Source organism: Cottoperca gobio, chromosome 6 (assembly GCF_900634415.1).
Source record: "Cottoperca gobio chromosome 6, fCotGob3.1, whole genome shotgun sequence".
Lineage (NCBI taxonomy): Eukaryota > Metazoa > Chordata > Actinopteri > Perciformes > Bovichtidae > Cottoperca > Cottoperca gobio.
The window spans coordinates 8,963,494-8,982,003 of record NC_041360.1 but is presented as its reverse complement, the minus strand read 5'-3'; the positions used below and the strand labels follow the sequence as shown (position 1 = coordinate 8,982,003).

The following is an 18,510-nucleotide window of genomic DNA, read 5'->3' as shown; positions in this document are numbered from 1 at the left end:
GTTAAGGTGGTCATTAACTGTCAGGAACAAAGACATAACGACAGTTGTCTTAAGGCAAACAGGAAGAAATAAGCAGAGACATAAAACAGTCGGATCCAGCTATTATTACAGGGTTTTAAGATCTGGTAAATAATGTGTGCTGCAAGTTTGATGGACTAAATGTTCTGCTTGTACATCCAATATTGTGAAGATATCCACTGCTCATGGAGAAATATCTTGTTTCTATGGTAGATAAGCACTTGTTCACCTCAAAGGATCTGTGCTGTTTTTTTACTGATCATGTCAGCAGTTTGAGAGCACCACACCAAACGTCTCTGATTCTCCTTGGTATTCTGTTCCCTGTTGTATTAACAGAGAAATTGACACGTTTTTGGCACCATACATATTGTCTATTCTCTGTTGATTGTATGTATTTATTTTTTTGTTATTTATTTATTTTTAAGTCTTTGATCCTGGAATGAAAACTAAATCCGATGCAGACAAATTGAAAACATTTTTAATAGTGTGGCATCCCAGATTTATTTTTCTACACTGACCAAAGTTATATACTTGCTTATCCAGGCTTTGAAATCAAATCTTATGTGTAGTCTGTTATTTATTGCTGCGGGTAGTGACCGTGTTCACAGTGCGTAACAGTAGCAGTGCTTTCAAACGTGTAGCCCAGTGGCCTAATCTCTGGCTCTATTTTTAGATTAGAGGATGATGTAATACAAGTAAAAAGTGTGTGTGTGTGTGTGTGTGTGTGTGTGTGTGTGTGTGTGTGTGTGTGTGTGTGTGTGTGTGTAAATTCCGCAAATGCGTGAAATCCTGCAGCTCATCCAGATGTCAGGAGACTTTGAGTGCGCGCTGAGCCAAAGCTGTTTAGATTTTTCTTATTTCTTTCTTTCTTTTATTTTACCTAAAATGGTTTTGTTGGAATTTTAGTATTGTAGAAAAAAAAGAAATAGTTCTATTCATAAACATTTCCACTCCTCACTTGATACTATTAATGTCACGGTGCTACCCACGGTGCTGGTAATGTCAATATGATAATCCGTCACCATTCTCTGCCAAACAGAAAACACATGGTGCAACATTTACTGTTGAGTGAGCATATGGGTCTCTGCAGGAAGCTACTATTATTCAAATTATAGGCCAGGTTTATTGTTGGCATTAAGTTGGCAGACCTGCATGAGCTGCACTTTTTCTTTTGATATCACACACACACACACACACACACACACACACACACTGGGACACAGCATGTCACTCAGTAGTTCCATTTCCTTCAAAGAGCTCAAAGTGTGTTAGATGTTTACTGCTAGCCTTCTCAGATGTGTGTCATAAAGGTTATAGTATCATCTCCCGTACTTGGCTTTTGATGCACCGCCATAAACTGTGTGTCCTTACAGTAAAATGAAAAGCCCACAGAGGGGAATCACTTCGGCATCCAATGGAGAGAGTAGCATAGCAAGAGACTGAAGTTGGTTCTCGCAAAAAAGATTTAATTTCACCATGAAGTGCCCCTCTTTAGAAAATCCTCCCAAGTTCCTGCTCTGTTTGATGCATCTTCTTCTTCTATGGCTTTGAACGAGGAGTTTGAGATGATCTGCTTGGTCAGGGCGCAGCGCCCTGCCAATGGAGCCCAGCGCCCTGCCTTAAATTCAAGGTGTTTTATTTTTTCTCTCAACTCACTTTTCACATTGATATGTGCTCTTTTATTAAATAAACAAAACACAAATGCTATTGATCTAATTCATGTGCACGTTTCAGTTTGTACTGTCTACTTTGCGCATTCACATTCTCTCGCATCTGACACACACACACACACACACACACACACACACGTGCGCACACACCTACATGTGCGCACACACCTACAGAGCGGAAGAAAGGAAAGGGGAGAACTAAATAGAAACCGCGGCCACGCACGCGCACACAATCTCCCCGCGCCACGCACTCGTGCACACACGCACTAAAGAAACAGGCAAGCCTGACTGAATCTCAGTCTGCTCTGCAATCAACCGCAGCATATTGAGTCCTTGTGGACATGTGTTAGATGCCTGATAACTATTTGAAAGTCGTTTATGTATTTGACCTGCCTATGTTCACACAGTCATTATTATTGACTAGCGAGTTAAGGGCTATCGATTTGAGTTATTTGTAATGAACATTGGCTGTTTGGATGACACCCTATCGATCAGAGGATCCCTGTTATGTTTGTGTGTGATCAGTGTTGATGTCGTCTGCTCTTGACTGTCTTAACAGAGGAACCAGTGCGAGACAGTATTTTTTAATATAAGCAACTAAAATGATACTACGCACATTCATAACCACAGACCATAACTGCTGCAGGTGCAGATAGACCTTACAGGAAATGATGTAGCAGGTTATCTAAATGCTTGTGTTGGAAGAGGCTTCTTTCCGTCTGTGTGCTGGCACTTCACCCTTCAGCCCCAATCCTGGCTGACTCAGGCAGAGCCAAACCCAGAGCCTGCTGTTTTCACTGCAGTTGGCAGTGTGTGAATAGGCGGCCAGCTGACCTCTGTACCTGCCTCTCTTTCATCATGTGTTGCCACTGGTACTGGGACTACATTGGTCTCCATGAACTAGCTCAACTTCCTGGACAGTGGAGTACAAAAAGCTAGAGTTTTTCCAGAGAAAGTAGTGGATGTTGTAAACTCACAAGTTCCATTTAAAGGCAGCACAAGTGTGTTTCCCAAAAAATTTCAAGTTTTGTTTCTTTTCCTAATTGACGCTATTTCTTGGGATAGTCTACGTGTTGACTGGCAGGGTTACGTGTCCTATTTGCTGAGCCATTGTGAACCTCTAACAAGCAGAGCAAGTTCCTGCACCGTTGCCCTGGGGAGCCAATGCAAACCAGATCCACTTTTTGTATGAAAGCATATTATTCAGCAAATAGACTGGATCAAACAAGTTTTTTCTTTGCTGCAGTCATCATTGTCACTTTTGTCCTAGTGCTTTGCTGCATTTCTTTCATCCTCTTCTTTTCCATTATCTTCCTTTTTTTTTTTTTCTTGAACTGAGTAACACTGACCTGCTCATGTGGCTAAATACAGTCGAGTTTAGCAAAGAGATTATCAAGACATTCCAGTCAGGACAGCTGAACCACAGACGCCAAACGACAAGAATGATCTCGCCCCCCTGGGGGTGAAAATGCAGAACACTTAAAGTTGTACTGCTGCATGTCATAGCAGGTAAACAAATGGCAAAAGTCAACTGTCACTCAGTATCTACATGGGGAAAAGCAAACGAGAGGACGCCCACAGTGCATCAAATATCTGGCTTCTTGAAACAGTTTTCTATTGCCAAATCATTTTCTTGAATGACTAGGATTCTGTTTTGTTTCATAGTGTTTTGGGATGAACTGGCTATTTCCTGTGTCTGGAGTCTGTCTGGACTGATTTGTGCCACACAGACATGTCTACACACTTGTGCCCCGAGTGTTTCCTGTTTTGCTTTGTGTGGGTTCAGTGCCCTTCCTGTGTCCGGCGGCCTCATTCCTAGACAGATAAGAGGTTGTTTGAGGTCATGTCGCTTGCAGAAGAATGACAGTGAGACCTTTAATGACCTGGTCTTTGTACTCAATTGCTGGTTTTATTCTTGTCCAACCAGCTGTCATACATATAATTGTCTAGTTAGTGGTGAAGGCCCATTTCATTAAGAGGGTACTAAAAGAGGCAAGTAGATGTAGGCAAACACATCTTGCTACCTTGCATCCAGTGTCTGTTTTTTGTTGGATTGGACAGTGTTGATATCATTTGAGCCTTGACAAGCTGTAAATATACTTTTATGCTTTATTGTCCGTGATTAACTGAGTTTTATTTCTCTTTTGCAAACAGAATGAAGATGCCTGAGGCTGGGAGGTAGAGGCCTCCACCAGAGAGAGTGTGTTCCAGGGCTGGGGCTGGACACAGAGACCCCTTGCTTGGGGGGTGAAGGGCCCTCACAGCCCTGTGTGAGTCTGGACTATGGGGGATGGAGGCGTCAGTGCTACTGGAGGAGATGGGGTGAACAAGTCCCATGTCCTGTTCGACAAATTTGTCCAGGGGACCACATTCAAGGGCACGCTCAAGGCCTTCCAGGAGCTGTGTGACCTTCTGGAAGTTAAGCCTGGCGAGTACAGGATCTTCTATCACAAGCTCAAGTCCAAACTCAATTACTGGAAGGCCAAGGCGCTCTGGGCAAAGTTAGACAAGCGGGCCTTCCAAAAGGAGTACAAGAAAGGCCGTGTCTGTGCCAACTCAAAGGTAAGCCCGGATCCTTACAAACCCTATGCTTAATTTAATGCCGGATCTGCTTCTTGGTGGCGTTAGTTCAGTAACGGCTAATATTTGATCCTCAATGTTAAAGAATCCTGTTATGTGATGCTCATGGTTACATTTCAGACCGGTGTGTGTGATTTGCTTTATGTGAAAGGACAGGGCAGCACTTTTTCATTTCTGTTCACACTCTGGTTTGCAGTGTATGAGACCCCCAAAATAAAGGTTGAGGCAAATAAAGCGGCTGTATTATTTTTGGTGAAAAGTTGAATTGACAGCTGGACTAGTGCAGCTTTGACCTGGGATTTACAAATAAAGTTGACCAACTAATACAATTGTCTTTTAGATTAATAAAGTTCAATGTTATCATAATGTAGCTTAGCTTAGTCTATGTTAATTTAGCCTATGCTATTTTATCTTGGATTAGTTTATGTTATCTTATGTTGCCTTGTCTTAGCCTATATAAATCAACACAACACAATTAGCTATGTTAGCTTATTTTAGCTTGACTTATCTTCATTTAAGCTTTGCTTAGCTTTGTCTGTGATAATCAATTCACTGCCATTTGGCCAGCAATTAGGTGTTGTGTGGCCTGCCAATCATTTTCTAATTCACAATGAATACTTTTAATGTAAATAAGGTTCCAAAGTGCATACAAAAATAATCAAAATAGACCAGGGGGGTCTGAAATCCTGAGTGTTACTAACTGGCCTCCTGTCATTTTGCAAAAGTGGCCTCTGGGCAAAGCAAGTTGTGTAATGTTTACCTTCATAGATTTTTATTCTCTTCATGTGTTACATCTAATTATTTAACTCATTATTTGTCAGCTGTTTTGTCCAAAGTAATTAACAATGAGTTCAATCTCAAAAGGAACAAAGATTGAAAAGTGCAAACCTCTCAGAAAAGTGTGTTAGTAAGTCAAGTTGTTGGTGCTTTTTCAAGAAGTGAGATCAAAATGCTAGCAGCAAGCTGCTGTCTGAAGACTGTGCTGGACAGAAGATGGACAGTGACTATGCTGTTGTGACTTGGTTTTTCCATGTCAACGGTTGACATTATTCTCCTAGCTCATCTATAACATCTGCCTCTCTGTATTTAGTGTCTGATCATTGGTGCGGGACCATGCGGTTTACGTACAGCCATCGAGCTCGCTTTCCTGGGGGCCAAAGTGGTACTGCTGGAGAAGAGAGATGCCTTCTCTCGGAACAATGTGCTGCACCTCTGGCCCTTCACCATCCAGGACCTCAGGGGCCTTGGGGCCAAGAAGTTCTATGGAAAGTTCTGTGCTGGCTCTATCGATCATATCAGTGAGTGTTGTTTTGCTATTCTGTGCTTACACTACTAATATACTGTATACGGTATATTTGCTTGGAGGAAGGTAGCATTTGTCGGTTTTGTAGTTTAAATTTCCTTTCCTGTATTGTATTGTATTGTAGGTATTCGTCAGCTTCAGTTGATTCTGCTCAAAGTGGCTCTTCTGCTGGGCATTGAGATCCATGTCAACGTAGAGTTCAAGGGTCTTATTGAGCCCCCAGAAGATCAAGAGACTGAACGTAAGTGAATCAAACTGCTGAAAGACAAGTCAAAGGAAAATGAATGGAAACGGAACGTGTGTTTCATCAGTGAACTATCTTTCCGAGGTCTAAGCTGGCTCTGTTAATGCATGTCTGTCTTATTACACATCTTGTGTGTTTTCTCAGGGATAGGCTGGAGGGCTGAGGTCCACCCCAGGACACACCCTGTCAATGAGCTGGAGTTTGATGTCATCATTGGAGCAGATGGAAAGAGAAACACGCTACCAGGCAAGCCCGCATGTACTGACTGGGATAAATGCATCAGCAATGCAGTTGTTTTCCCTTGACTAAACAAAGGAAAACACAAACGGCACTATTTGTTATTTTTAAGCCGAATAGGAGGTCAGTCAGAACGATTATGATCTCACTTGTGTACAGCTGCGGTCGGGTGCCTGACCTCACTCCGTTCCTCACGTATGAATGAACATTTGTGCACATCTGTGTATGCGTGTGTTTGTTTGTCTGGCTGCTACATTCAAAGAGCATTTCTGACGGCTCTCCCAGCAGAGCAGGATAGGAATTGTTGAATTGGCTGTCTGTTTCCTCTATGAGTGTTGGGGCCTCACGCACAGCCACTCCGGCAACGGGAACCCCTGTGGAGTAGAGTACCATGACCCCGCTCTGTACTACTGACTGCTGCATCAATGAAGGGAAGCAGCAGGCTCCCTCTGGGATAACCATGCTCTGCAATCACACGGCTTGAAAAAACTGTCTACGTGGTCATGATGCAGAACATCTGGTTGCATTTGCAGGATTTTACATGTCATAAAAGGAAACATGAGCACACGAGTGGTCGGGTTTACTCTTTTTTTTTTTTTTTATGTATGGTGTCACAATTCAGGTTTGTGCCCACTAATTCCTGACCTTCAGTTCTGCTTCCTCTTCCTCATGTAATTTCCCCCAGGGTTTCGGCGTAAGGAGTTCCGGGGCAAGCTTGCCATTGCCATCACTGCAAACTTCATCAACAGGCACACGACAGCCGAGGCATCGGTGGAGGAGATCAGCGGGGTGGCCTTCATCTTCAACCAGAAGTTCTTTCAAGACCTCAGAGAAGCAACAGGTTTGTCACAGCTCTGTTGTGTTCATCACGTTTACACACCGGCTGTGAAAGTTGACGCCACCTCGTCTTGCGTTTTTCTTTTGCAACTAATAGAATAATAATACGCATCAAACAGTGTGTGCAAGGTCTCTGTGTGTAACTGTTTTTATCGGATGACGAATAAAAAACTAAAGTTTACAAAAAACACGACTGTACGGATTGTAAGATCTCCAACTAGTTCCTGGAAGCAGTGAATGCCAAGGGATATTTTGATGAAATGAAGGTAAACAGGGGAACTAATCTGTCCTTGGATCACCTTTCTGAATTTGTCAGCTCGTCCAATTAAAATGCTCAACATTAGGTCTGATGCCAAGCCTGCCACAGTTTATTGCTGACATGACAATGTCCCCGGGGCTTTGGTTATGTGCTCTGAATCGTCTAATTGCTCCTCTAATGACGACATGACAGCCAGCTATGGCTATAAGGAAAACGATTGTGTTTGGTATTTAACAATACGTCTTTCTCTTGGTCTTTTTAGGTGTTGACCTGGAAAATATCGTGTACTACAAGGATGACACGCACTACTTTGTGATGACTGCCAAAAAACAGAGCCTGCTGGAGAAAGGAGTCATTCTGAATGTGAGTGATCAAAGCCTTGCTCAGTGTGTGAGTGTGTGAGTGTGTGTGAGTGTGTGTGTGTGTGTGTGTGTGTGTGTGTGTGTGTGTGTGTGTGTGTGTGTGTGTGTGTGTGTGTGTGTGTGTGTGTGTGTGTGTGTGTGTGTGTGTGTGTGTGTGTGCGTTTGTGTGTTTGAGAGACAATTTGTTTGATCTCATCCTATCTCTCCATAGTAGACATAAAGGCTATATACACGCACAGACTACATCAGAAGTCTGTCCCTCTCTTTCCTTTTTGTCTAACTCCCTTTCATATTTTCAGTCTTTTATTCTCTTTCTGTTTTTCCCAGTATCGGCCTAATGGTCTAACCAAGCCAACACTGTTTAGGAAAAAACTGCCAGCTCAAGCACACTTACTGAGTGTTTGTGTCCTCACCATGCCCAGTAGTTTCCTTTCCCTGGCCACTTTCCACAGGAAACAGGAAAGGCCTTTTTACATGTCTGCCTTCGTGTACAGATATACCTGAAGGTGTACTTTGTTTATGTTGTGTCTCTTAAATCAGCGTTTTTGCAAAACCTCATGGTTAGTCTTCAGATCCTGTCTGAAGCTTGAGGGGATTTGGAGGATGAAGACATGTGCTAATGAAGAGTCATAATTTACTGGTGAAAGAACTTCTGGAACTTTCCTTTTAAGTCCTAGACAGATCCTTTTAATAGCAATAGAAGAGACTCAATCCTGCCCCTTGGAAAGGGATATAAGGAAGGGTGGAAGGAATGGCAGAGAGGCGATGGGTCCACACAGTTCAAGGCTTTCAACAGCAAAACATAACAACAACACTCATTCATATCCACTACCCTGCCCTTCCCTTCACCATCACCACCGCCAGCCTGGCATTGGGAGCTTGAAGGTGTAAGAATGTGCCTCTCACCGCCCTCTGTGAAAACATGTCACTTTGAAAGCACGCCGTGATTTGATGCTACATGTTGGAGAGACTTGTGAACTGCACAGTTCATTCCACTGCAAGTGCTCTATGTATCGCAGTGAAGTCTTAATGGGGCTGTCAACTTCAAATTCCTCTTTAGTTTACACAATGTCACTTTTGCTAACTATCATATATCCCTGTCTGACTTATTTCATGAGCTTTTAGTTGCACTTCCACATACAGTAGAATAATTTACGTAGTCTGAACAACTTCAGAGATAACCTTGGCCCTTATTTCCACCAGGTATTAACATACGAGCTGAATCTGATCACATGCCTGATATTAACATGCGTTCTCAATGTCTTGTGTTCAGTTTATAGCTTTTTGCTGAGCTTACTTGAGATGGAATGAATGGGTGTAGTTATATGAGCTTGCAAGATGTTGAATGTATTTTCTTTCTAAATAATGTGGCACAGATTACATTTACACCTGGCTGAGATTAGATCACAATGGGAGCCAGACAACCTCCAACTGGAGTCTGACTGCAAAGTGTCCTGCAAGTGTTACACCTTGTAATAACGTCTTTTTCCTTATCCAGATAAGATGTCTAGATACAGATTGCATGCTAACACCAGGGGTCTTTTAATGTCCAGTGCAACTTTTTATTCTACAAATTGGGGCTAAAAACACAAGATTAAGGCCTTCTGATTTTTTTTAAATACAGTTTTTACCTTCGTTCTCAATCGGTACACAAAGTATATTAAACTACAGGTAGCCATAGTAACAATACTTAAAGTTACAGTCCCTAAGATCTCTGTTTTCGTTGACTTATGGCGATAAGTGGTAGTTGCAGGTGTGTTTTTGGATCTCACTTCCAAGAAAGGAAGTTCGTAATACTGCAGATGCAAAGGTTTTCATCAGTATGCTCAATAAGCGTTATGCGAGAGAAAGTGACTTAACAGACATTTATTTAAAGGAAAATCTTCAAGATTATTACTTTAATGTTGTGCTTTCAGATAATCATTAGAGCTGTACAGACTGACCCATTAGTGGATCTGACTACAAACAACCCTTGAGAAATGGATTCATTATAATTTGAACACAGCTTACTTTGTGACCATAGAATAAGTGCAATCACACACTTGGCCTTGTCTAAGTAAGTCATTATGGCTTAGTTTGAAGACTATCTACTTGCTGATTGTGTAAGTCCTAAGTGTCTAAGTTCTCTGGACATCTCCACTTTTATTAGTATTTCGTGCCACTAATCTCCTCTCTCGTATCTGACTCCTGCAGGACTATGCAGACACAGAGATGCTGTTGTCCAGAGCCAACGTGGACCAGGCTGCCCTGCTGTCTTACGCCTGTGAGGCTGCCGATTTCTCCACCAACCACCAGCTGCCCACACTGGACTTTGCCATCAACCACTACGGCCAGCCCGACGTAGCCATGTTCGACTTCACGTGCATGTACGCTTCAGAGAACGCCGCCATGGTGCGCCAACGCAATGGCCACAAGCTGCTGGTGGCGCTCGTGGGCGACAGCCTATTGGAGGTGAGAGACGGCAGAGGTTTTTAAAGCTTTCCATGAGACTACATGTTCTACCCTATTGAATTTCAAGTTGTTTTTTTAAAGGTCCCATATGTTAAAAAGTTCGATCTTTGTGAAGATATCAAAACGCTCAATCTATGGACATTTGCACAAAGCCTGTATCCAGAAACTGTTTGTAAACAAGCCACCAGGACTTCCGTAAAGTTGGGATGTCACAATGTGTTTTTTAAACATTAAAAGTATGTAAACATGTTCTAATAGAAACCCAAAATACAAGTATGAACCTGAAAATGAGCACAATATGTTCCCTTTAAATCTCGCACCACAGGCACAGCCTTACCCCTTTTTGTTATTTTTATATCCTTGGTTTTCTCGTGGCCATATTTGGTTGTTGAATGTGGTGTTGCTTTTGTCTTCAGCCCTTCTGGCCCATGGGCACTGGCATCGCCCGAGGTTTCCTGGCAGCCATGGACTCTGGCTGGATGGTGAAGAGCTGGGCTCAGGGAAAAACTTCTCTTGAGGTTCTAGCTGAGAGGTGAGGGTGTTGAAACACAGAGACTCACCCTGCCTTTCTACTCGCATTCACACATGCACACGCACACACATGCACACACAGCCACCCATACACCCATATATCTTCTCTCTCTTCAAACACACCCTTTTATCTCTAAGTGCTTTACTAGGAAATGTGCCTGTATGTGATTTCAAGCACCAGCCCCAGCTCTGCTAGTACTAATGGGATAAGAGGCTCTCATAAGAACTGAAAGGAATGTAACTGCTCTGTTCTGCAACAACTCTTTTGATAACAACGTTAATGTGTTTTCTTACACATGTTTTCTTCTATTGCATACGTTTCTCTCTATATTTCCCTCACTCTGCTTATTTAATGTTAAGGGAGAGTATATACCGTATCCTGCCCCAAACCACGCCAGAAAACGTCAGTAAGAACTTCAGTCGTTACAGCGTGGATCCAACCACGCGTTACCCCAACATTAGCCTTAACTTCCTCAAGCCCAGCCAGGTGAGTTTGAGAGCCAACAAATCTTAGCTGTCATCTTTTATAGGCAAGAAACAAATGGATTTGTTCATGTAATACAGGATGTTTGGAATTCCAGATATGTAATAATCATGTGTGTGTTGCAGGTGAGGCACCTCTGCGACACAGGGGACGCCGGGGAAATGCGAATTGAAATTGAGAATGTGATCAACTCGTCGACACCCAAGTTGGCCAGGAATGGTTCGTATCTTTTACATACTTTAAAAGGAGATTATAAAACTGTTTGATTAGACATTCTTTAATGTGCTGATTGAGCAGTGTAGGATTTTGCTGACATCACTGTTGCTGAAATGTAACAATGAACTATTTTCACTCTAGATAATTGCCTGCTTGACAAGCAGTTGCAAGGTAACACAAAGTCCAAATGCATGGTGTTGCTTATTAGGGATTCCTAATAGTTTTAACAGTTTGAAAGTGTACCTGCTACGCGCTCATGAATTAATCATGTAAAGTGAATAGTGGAATGATGGACTGATTGCAGCCTTTTTTCTGCGTGTACTAACTCACTTATTGACACTCTCATTCAAACTCCCTGGTTTTATTCCAAGGTTTCATTTAATGCCAATTTGAGCTGTGTTAAAGATTTCCCTGTGAGTTCTGCATCCTCTCTCCTAACCTCTCATTTGCATCCTTTACCTCCATTTCTCACGGTTCATAATACTTCTCCATACTTTACTGGTTTAAACTGGTACTAACATGGATGATGACGCCATGGATGACAAAACTTTATGATCCTATGCTCAGCCTTGCCTGACCAGGGCCACGAGCCCAGCAAGAGATGTGTAGTGCTGCCCAGAAACCGTTTATATTTATTTCCATGTTCAACCTGCTGCTTTACGATCAGGCCTTTAATTTCCTTCTTTCCGCCACACCAGAATCCATAGCTCGATCCAGTAAGCTGCTGAACTGGTGCCAGAGACAAACCGAGGGATACAGGAATGTCAACGTAACGGACCTTACGATGTCTTGGAAGAGCGGTCTGGCACTGTGCGCCCTCATTGACCGATACAGACCGGACCTCATGTGAGTATCTGAAAAGAAATGCATGCACCACGATACTGTGTTCACACCGACCGTGGGATCAATATTGTCTATTTGCGAGGTTGAATTAATCTGGTTTACTACAGCAATATGAACCCGAAAGAATCACGTTTTGCTGTGATTTTATTGCAACGACAAACTGATTTAAAGGATGCCGAAACATCTACATAATGATACCCATTATAAAATGGTGTTGTCAGGTCTGTCCGCAAGATGACGAGCAAACAACTTTTAAAATGCTTGTTTTCTAAATGTGTCAGGGCTAAGCTAACATTGTAGCTCCTCCATCAACACCCAGAGTAACGTATCTAATACACATATCTACATACTGTGTCGTTGGAAAATGATATAAACTCACCGCCATTTAAAATGTTTGTTATTGATGAGGCCCGCTGTGTTTGTGTGAGTTTATTGGTTACTAATGATGTTTATTGCGTGGTCGGGACCTTGATTTTGAGTACTACATCACTGTGAATGAGGTGACAGCTACTAGTCATTATGGCCTCTTGGGTCCCTTAAGGGAGACATCCTCATATCCTGGCTTTCCCTCCCACACACACACACACACACACACACACACACACACACACACACACACACACACACACACACACACACACACACACACACACACACACACACACTCACACACATACGATAAACCACACAGTCTCCATCCACATTGTCTAATGCAGTTTGTTACCCTCTGGAGGCAACGTGGCTATTAACATTATAAGCTATTAGTGTCTGTGTCCTGCTTGACCTTTACCAAGTAGTTCAGCAGTTGTGCTCGGCTGCCTTTGATTGGCCCGATGATGGGAGGAGGGGAGGGAGACTGACGAGTGGAGGTACTTTGGGGAAACTGCGTTCACGTGTACGCATGTAGAAGACAAGAGGGATTGAGCTGAGAGTCCACTCTGTGCCTGACGTGATGTTGTAATGCCTTCAAATGTACTTCATGTGCAGTCGAGATGTATTGATGACTCATCTTAATGGTATTCTCAACCGCAGTATAATGACATTTACAGTAATGCTTTCCACAACATGTACAGTATCTTGTATCAGAAATGATTCTTGATTAGAGTGTATTGAAGGATCAGTGTCAGATAATTTAAATTATGTCCAAAGTTGCTGGATGGGATAATACAGATTTGTTCTCTATTACCTTTATTTGCTGATTCATCACAAACTGAGACCGATATTTGGTACAGTCGTTATGGATTTGTTGTGCAAGACGATCATCATCTGCCATGTCAAAGTCATTCAAATCATATTGCGTATCAGGACATCACAAATCATTTTATTATTGACTTTCATAGGTACAATAATGAATATTGTTATATTAATAATGTATGAAATGTGAAAGGGGTCGCTCGTAGTGACTAAACCACAGAGTTACAACCCCGACTCTGCAGTTTCTCTCAGCTCTATGGAGCTTTAGAGCGTCTGTCAGCTCATTGTTTTTGTTTTACAGCCCACAACTGCTTTGTTTGACTCTCACCTCTCTCATAGCATTGTTTCTTTCCAGTCACAACAAGCAGCAGTTTCTACAGAAACAGCTCTAAAGAGAAAAACCAACCCTGCCCCTGCAGACATACAAAACTAGCAATTAGCTGGTGAACGTAGTGGAGCAATTAGCAGCTAAAGATCCAGATATTTCCCTCAGCAGGTGGTGGAGAGCAAAACAGGGCTCAAGGTAGAGTGACTATTGGACCTACATTCGTCAGGTGACTCCAAATTAATAATGAATGATAATGTTGCTCTTTGTTTTTTTTTGCGTTTGTAAATAAGAAGCTAATTGCTAACATTTTTGCCACATCAATTTAGTGACATCATGTTAATGTTGTGTTCACAGCTTGTTTCTGCTGCCCCCAAGTGGCCAGAAAGAATCACACCATAGTACACTGAAAGCACAGCCTAATGGCTCTTACTAATTATTATACTTATTAAATATAACCACCTCTCAATTACAATACACAAAGTAGGTCAGGTTTCAATATGGCAGTCCATGAAGAATACTAATTCAAAAGTCACATATTTTCCTATCTTTATTTTTCTGTACACCGAATAAAAGTTAAACGTTTTTCCTTTTAGATTCTACTAATAAAACCAAAGAAACACAATCCCCCTTTTTTAAACGTCAAAAACCTGCAAAATTCAGCCGTGAATGTGATCCTGTAACGTGTGTGTATTTGTGTTACATTTTCAGGAGCGTAATTTCCGATTATTTAGAACGCTTATTGGTTTATGAGGAGCTTCCTCTGTTTGTCCCTTATCTTGGTCATCACTGTCACCGCTCACGTCCCATCTCATTCTCTCTTTTCGTCACTTCCTCCTGCCCTCAGTGACTTTGATTCCCTGGACGAGCGAGACCAGGAGAAGAACAACCAGTTGGGCTTCGACGTGGCGGAGAGGGAATTTGGCATCTCGCCCTGCATGACTGGCAAGGAGATGTCTTCTGTGGTAGAGCCAGACAAACTCTCCATGGTCATGTACCTCAGCCAGTTCTATGAGATGTTTAAGGACACAGTGCCCCCCGGAGGTGAGAGCGGGTGATGCAGTAGAGCTGCTGCTTCTGTAATCTGGTTTTGGGAGGTGTCTGTAATGACCTCTTCTGACATATGCTTTGAAAACGTAATTCTCCATAATACTGAGAGGATTTAAAGCTCTTAACGTTCCACTTTTTTTCATTGTGGATTTCTGTTCAGATAACCAGAACTTGAGTCCTGAGGAGAAGGCAGCGCTGATCTCCAGCACCAAATCTCCCATCTCCTTCCTCAGTAAACTTGGTCAGAGCATAGCGATATCCAGGAAACGAAATCCAAAGGTCAGTGTGTGAAAACAACCCTGTCTCCTACATACATCTAAACTGTATTCTTCGTTGTGTGTAAAGGGAAACGTTACATTATGGTCGCAGTTTTATACGCGAACACAAAAAGGCAACAAAGCTTCTTGGTTATGGTTCTTTTAAAAAAAATAAAAAGCATGATGTGGTAAAGTACGATTGTTCCATTAGTTATATTACGGATGTAAATTGTATTTACTCGGGGCAGGAGCAGCGCTCTCCTGGATGAATGTCCCATTTGCTTTACCCACCCATCCACCCCGAAGCTCAAAACATAAGTGACGAAACGCAATTTAAATGTCACCAATGTCACTTCATCACTTCATTGATGTAGTCAGAGTGAAAATAACTCCTGACGTGTCATCAACAGGACAAAAAAGAGAAGGATGTGGACGGTTTGGGGAAGAGAAGGAAAACCAGCCAGTCTGAAGACGTGAGTAGTTCTGACAACAAGCGTCTCAGATGTTGAGTTATGTGCTTAGTGTTTGAGCAGCAGTCCGACCAGAACAGACTAATTAATCCCACGATACTGACGGCAACAGGCAAACAGCTTTGACTGTTTCTCTACTTTCTCACAGGAGGAGGTATCCAGGACCGGTCGTGACGACAGGCCGTCTGTCCCAGCTGTCCTGTCGGAAAGAAAAGTGGACTCCTGCGCTGTGGGGAACCACAACAAGGTCAAAGTCATGGCCACCCAGCTGCTCGCCAAGTTTGAGGAGAACGCTCCGCAGCCTACAGGACTCAAACGACAGGTATGGAGGAAGTTACGGGGCTCTGGGGTGATGGGGGGGGGGGGGGAAGCTTCTCACTAAGGGACGATAAAGCAACGAGGAATAGATGATGAGACTTTCGTCGTAGGATTATTTTTACACGCTCAATGTGGTTTGTTTTCCTCCCACAATGAATATTTTGATTTCACGCTGCGTGTCAGGACCTCTAGTCTCATGATTGACGATCTGTATGCTACTGTATTAATGAGCTGAGGTCCAGAATGCTAATATTGGTCAGGCTGTGTATTGTTCGTGGGTCATGTGGGCGGCTTCGTAATGCTGACGGGGCTTGGATGGCTTGGGTGAACTGGTTCGCAGAGCAGCTTTGGTTTGCTTGCCACTCGGAGTGGGAGGGAGGAGTGGGCCACAGGAACACTGGACAGTATTGTTGCTGTAGAGAAAGTCAACTCTCAACTGTTGCTGTAGAGAAAATGTATTGTTACTGTTTTATCTTGGAATTTTTATATATATAAAAGCTTCTTTTTGTGTTTTGCTTTGGCCATCAGAAGTATATAACAATACTTGTGTGATTATGTACATACCACACTTCAATGTGTTTGTATTCACCATCATTGCAGGCAGCTTCTCCCGGGTAGGATTCCTTCAGTGTTCATCGCTCAGGAGGTTTAAGCCGGGAGCTGATTTATCCACAGGGGTGACCAAATAAACTAAATAAAAAGGAACTAAATAAAAGGGATCGTTACCTTGATTCAAATTACGGAAAATAGTTGGAAACATTCGGGATAATGAGAGTAAACAACTCGACAAAATATAAAACATGGGCCAAGTCATTTTAATGTGGGAATGTTACATTTCACTTCTAAAACTTGGGGACGGCTTTGAAGATTTATAATGGCTGAATCGTAATGTACACATGTGTGTGTTTCCCCTCTTCCCATATATTATTGATGTACATTCTGCATTTACTGTGTAATATCTCTTAAGTGCTATTATAAATACTGCACAACTCTCAGCATGATCATCTCATGACTCTCTGTCATTTCCTTATGAGTTGTGAACACATATTTTCCGACCTCTGTGACTCCATCCACCCACGATTCACTTCCTTCTTTCTGTTTCTCTCTCCCTCTCCTTGTTTCCGTCTCCCGTCATGGACCATTTCACGATGCCTTGCATGGTTATTTGGGCCTCTCACTGGCCACGCTCGCTGTCCCTCATCTTTATCTGACCACAAAAGGGGGACTCTCTGCCCAATCTGGACCGCCTTTTGTCCCTTACCCCGCCCCAAACCCCTGTGAATGAGCCAGTGCGCCTGGCGCCAGTCCCAGCATGGAGAAAGGTAAAGAGTAGAACCGCCCACGTCATCCCATAGAGACTAACCACTAGACTGACCTTCTAACCATATGTCCCTGTGGTGAGTCATAGTGGGGAAAGCTGCTTTATGCTGACCTGTTAGTCTGAGCCTCACCTTCTCTGTAGATAGTGTGCAGATATGTTGTGTGAGCTTTGGAGGAAATAACTCCATAGCTCTTGTTGTGTGGTTAACGAAACTGTGCGAGTGTTTTTAACTTCTCAATCAAACACCTTCATGGTCTCTCCTTGCTTCTCCTGTCCTGGTTCAGAGACGCACACAGCAGCAGGAGCAGCTGAGCATTCGCTACAAAGAAATGATCAAGGGTCAGAAGCTGCCCAACAGAGGGGAGCAGGTATGGTTAGCTACATCCCACTTAGTCAAGATTCACCCCCCCCCCCCCCCTACAGATGGAAATGGATTGGCCTTCCAATCCAGAAGCAAGGGGGACGGAAGGTAGCCTCATGCCAGACAACATCTCATTACACTTTACAGGATTCTGAAAAACAGCCACTGACAACCAAATAAGCCCCGAGCAGATCAATCAGCCAAATGTTCGGATGGTTTCATGAATACAAAACACAAACAACAGCTGAATAGCCCATGTGCTACTGATCTCAAATGAAACATGATTATGTATTGGAAGCAGTGACAGCCCATCGAATGATGAGTTTGTTTAGTAGGACGTAGGGTTCATGTTAAAAATGACACAATGTATCATCATACAAACTGTTTTTTCAAACATTTCAAGTTGTTTTTAGAAATCAGATTACATTATTTTTGTCACCAGAAATGAAAAAGAAATAGTATTTTAAACTACATTTTAGTGTTTTTTGCATGTTGATATAGTCACAGTTAGTGTTTAAAGACGTCTGTGCCGTATGGTCTCGTCTTAGTCATTAAAAAAAATGGTTTAGTTTTGCATTAACAAAATCAACACTGGTTAAAAACACAAAATGATAGCTTAGAATAATAGTGTTTATATATATATATATAAACATAGTAATGTACAGTCAGCTTTTGTTCGCAGCAGTTAAAGGCACCCTTTGTATTTCTTCTAGACAAACAAAGCTTTTCATGAACCTTTCCTCACCAAAAGTTATATTTTCTTGCACATAAAATATTGGCAAACGGTTTCTTTTTGGCCTCCTGTTGATCAGAGGAATAATGTAAAAATGAGAAAACAGAAGAGTCTCCATGTGTGATTCTACCTTCCCCCTCTTTCTTGTTGGCTTTTCTGCTACTTTTCTATGACCTGAGAGCTCCAGTTCAATGTTCCCTGCTGTGCTTCTGCCCTCACTCTGGAAGTAGATACAATTAAACTTGCTATTTTGTTAGCCACCAACCCGACTTGTAGGTGTGTCGAAATGTTGCTCGCTGAGAAATACGATCCACTCCTCCAGCCTCAGTAGAAGACCAGCCATATCCAGCTGGCCTGCCTGGTTGTCGTCCTGCCCTCTTAGTCAGAGTCAGCACAGTGAAGTGCCAGCACCAGCTTTCTCCTGCTGATGCTTAGAAAGTCGTCTC

The 18,510-nt window shown here is 42.6% G+C and overlaps 1 protein-coding gene across 10 annotated transcripts in view; it reads left to right on the top strand.

The window, feature by feature from the left end:
- Positions 1-18,510, top strand: part of mical3a (microtubule associated monooxygenase, calponin and LIM domain containing 3a) — a 65,223-nt gene that overhangs the window by 10,675 nt on the left and 36,038 nt on the right. For 9 of the 10 annotated variants that reach the window (XM_029433588.1, XM_029433590.1, XM_029433591.1 and 6 more), the window contains exons 2-19: positions 3,843-4,250; positions 5,359-5,566; positions 5,696-5,812; positions 5,960-6,061; positions 6,738-6,893; positions 7,411-7,511; positions 9,704-9,961; positions 10,378-10,493; positions 10,853-10,979; positions 11,102-11,195; positions 11,334-11,363; positions 11,891-12,038; positions 14,402-14,598; positions 14,765-14,883; positions 15,272-15,334; positions 15,480-15,653; positions 16,870-16,971; positions 17,255-17,338. In XM_029433588.1, coding sequence (XP_029289448.1) covers positions 3,972-4,250; positions 5,359-5,566; positions 5,696-5,812; positions 5,960-6,061; positions 6,738-6,893; positions 7,411-7,511; positions 9,704-9,961; positions 10,378-10,493; positions 10,853-10,979; positions 11,102-11,195; positions 11,334-11,363; positions 11,891-12,038; positions 14,402-14,598; positions 14,765-14,883; positions 15,272-15,334; positions 15,480-15,653; positions 16,870-16,971; positions 17,255-17,338 — 2,475 coding nt within the window. In that variant the 5' untranslated portion in view covers positions 3,843-3,971. The remainder of the gene's footprint in view (positions 1-3,842; positions 4,251-5,358; positions 5,567-5,695; positions 5,813-5,959; positions 6,062-6,737; positions 6,894-7,410; positions 7,512-9,703; positions 9,962-10,377; positions 10,494-10,852; positions 10,980-11,101; positions 11,196-11,333; positions 11,364-11,890; positions 12,039-14,401; positions 14,599-14,764; positions 14,884-15,271; positions 15,335-15,479; positions 15,654-16,869; positions 16,972-17,254; positions 17,339-18,510) is intronic. The other variant, XM_029433595.1, reaches the window with a different exon arrangement.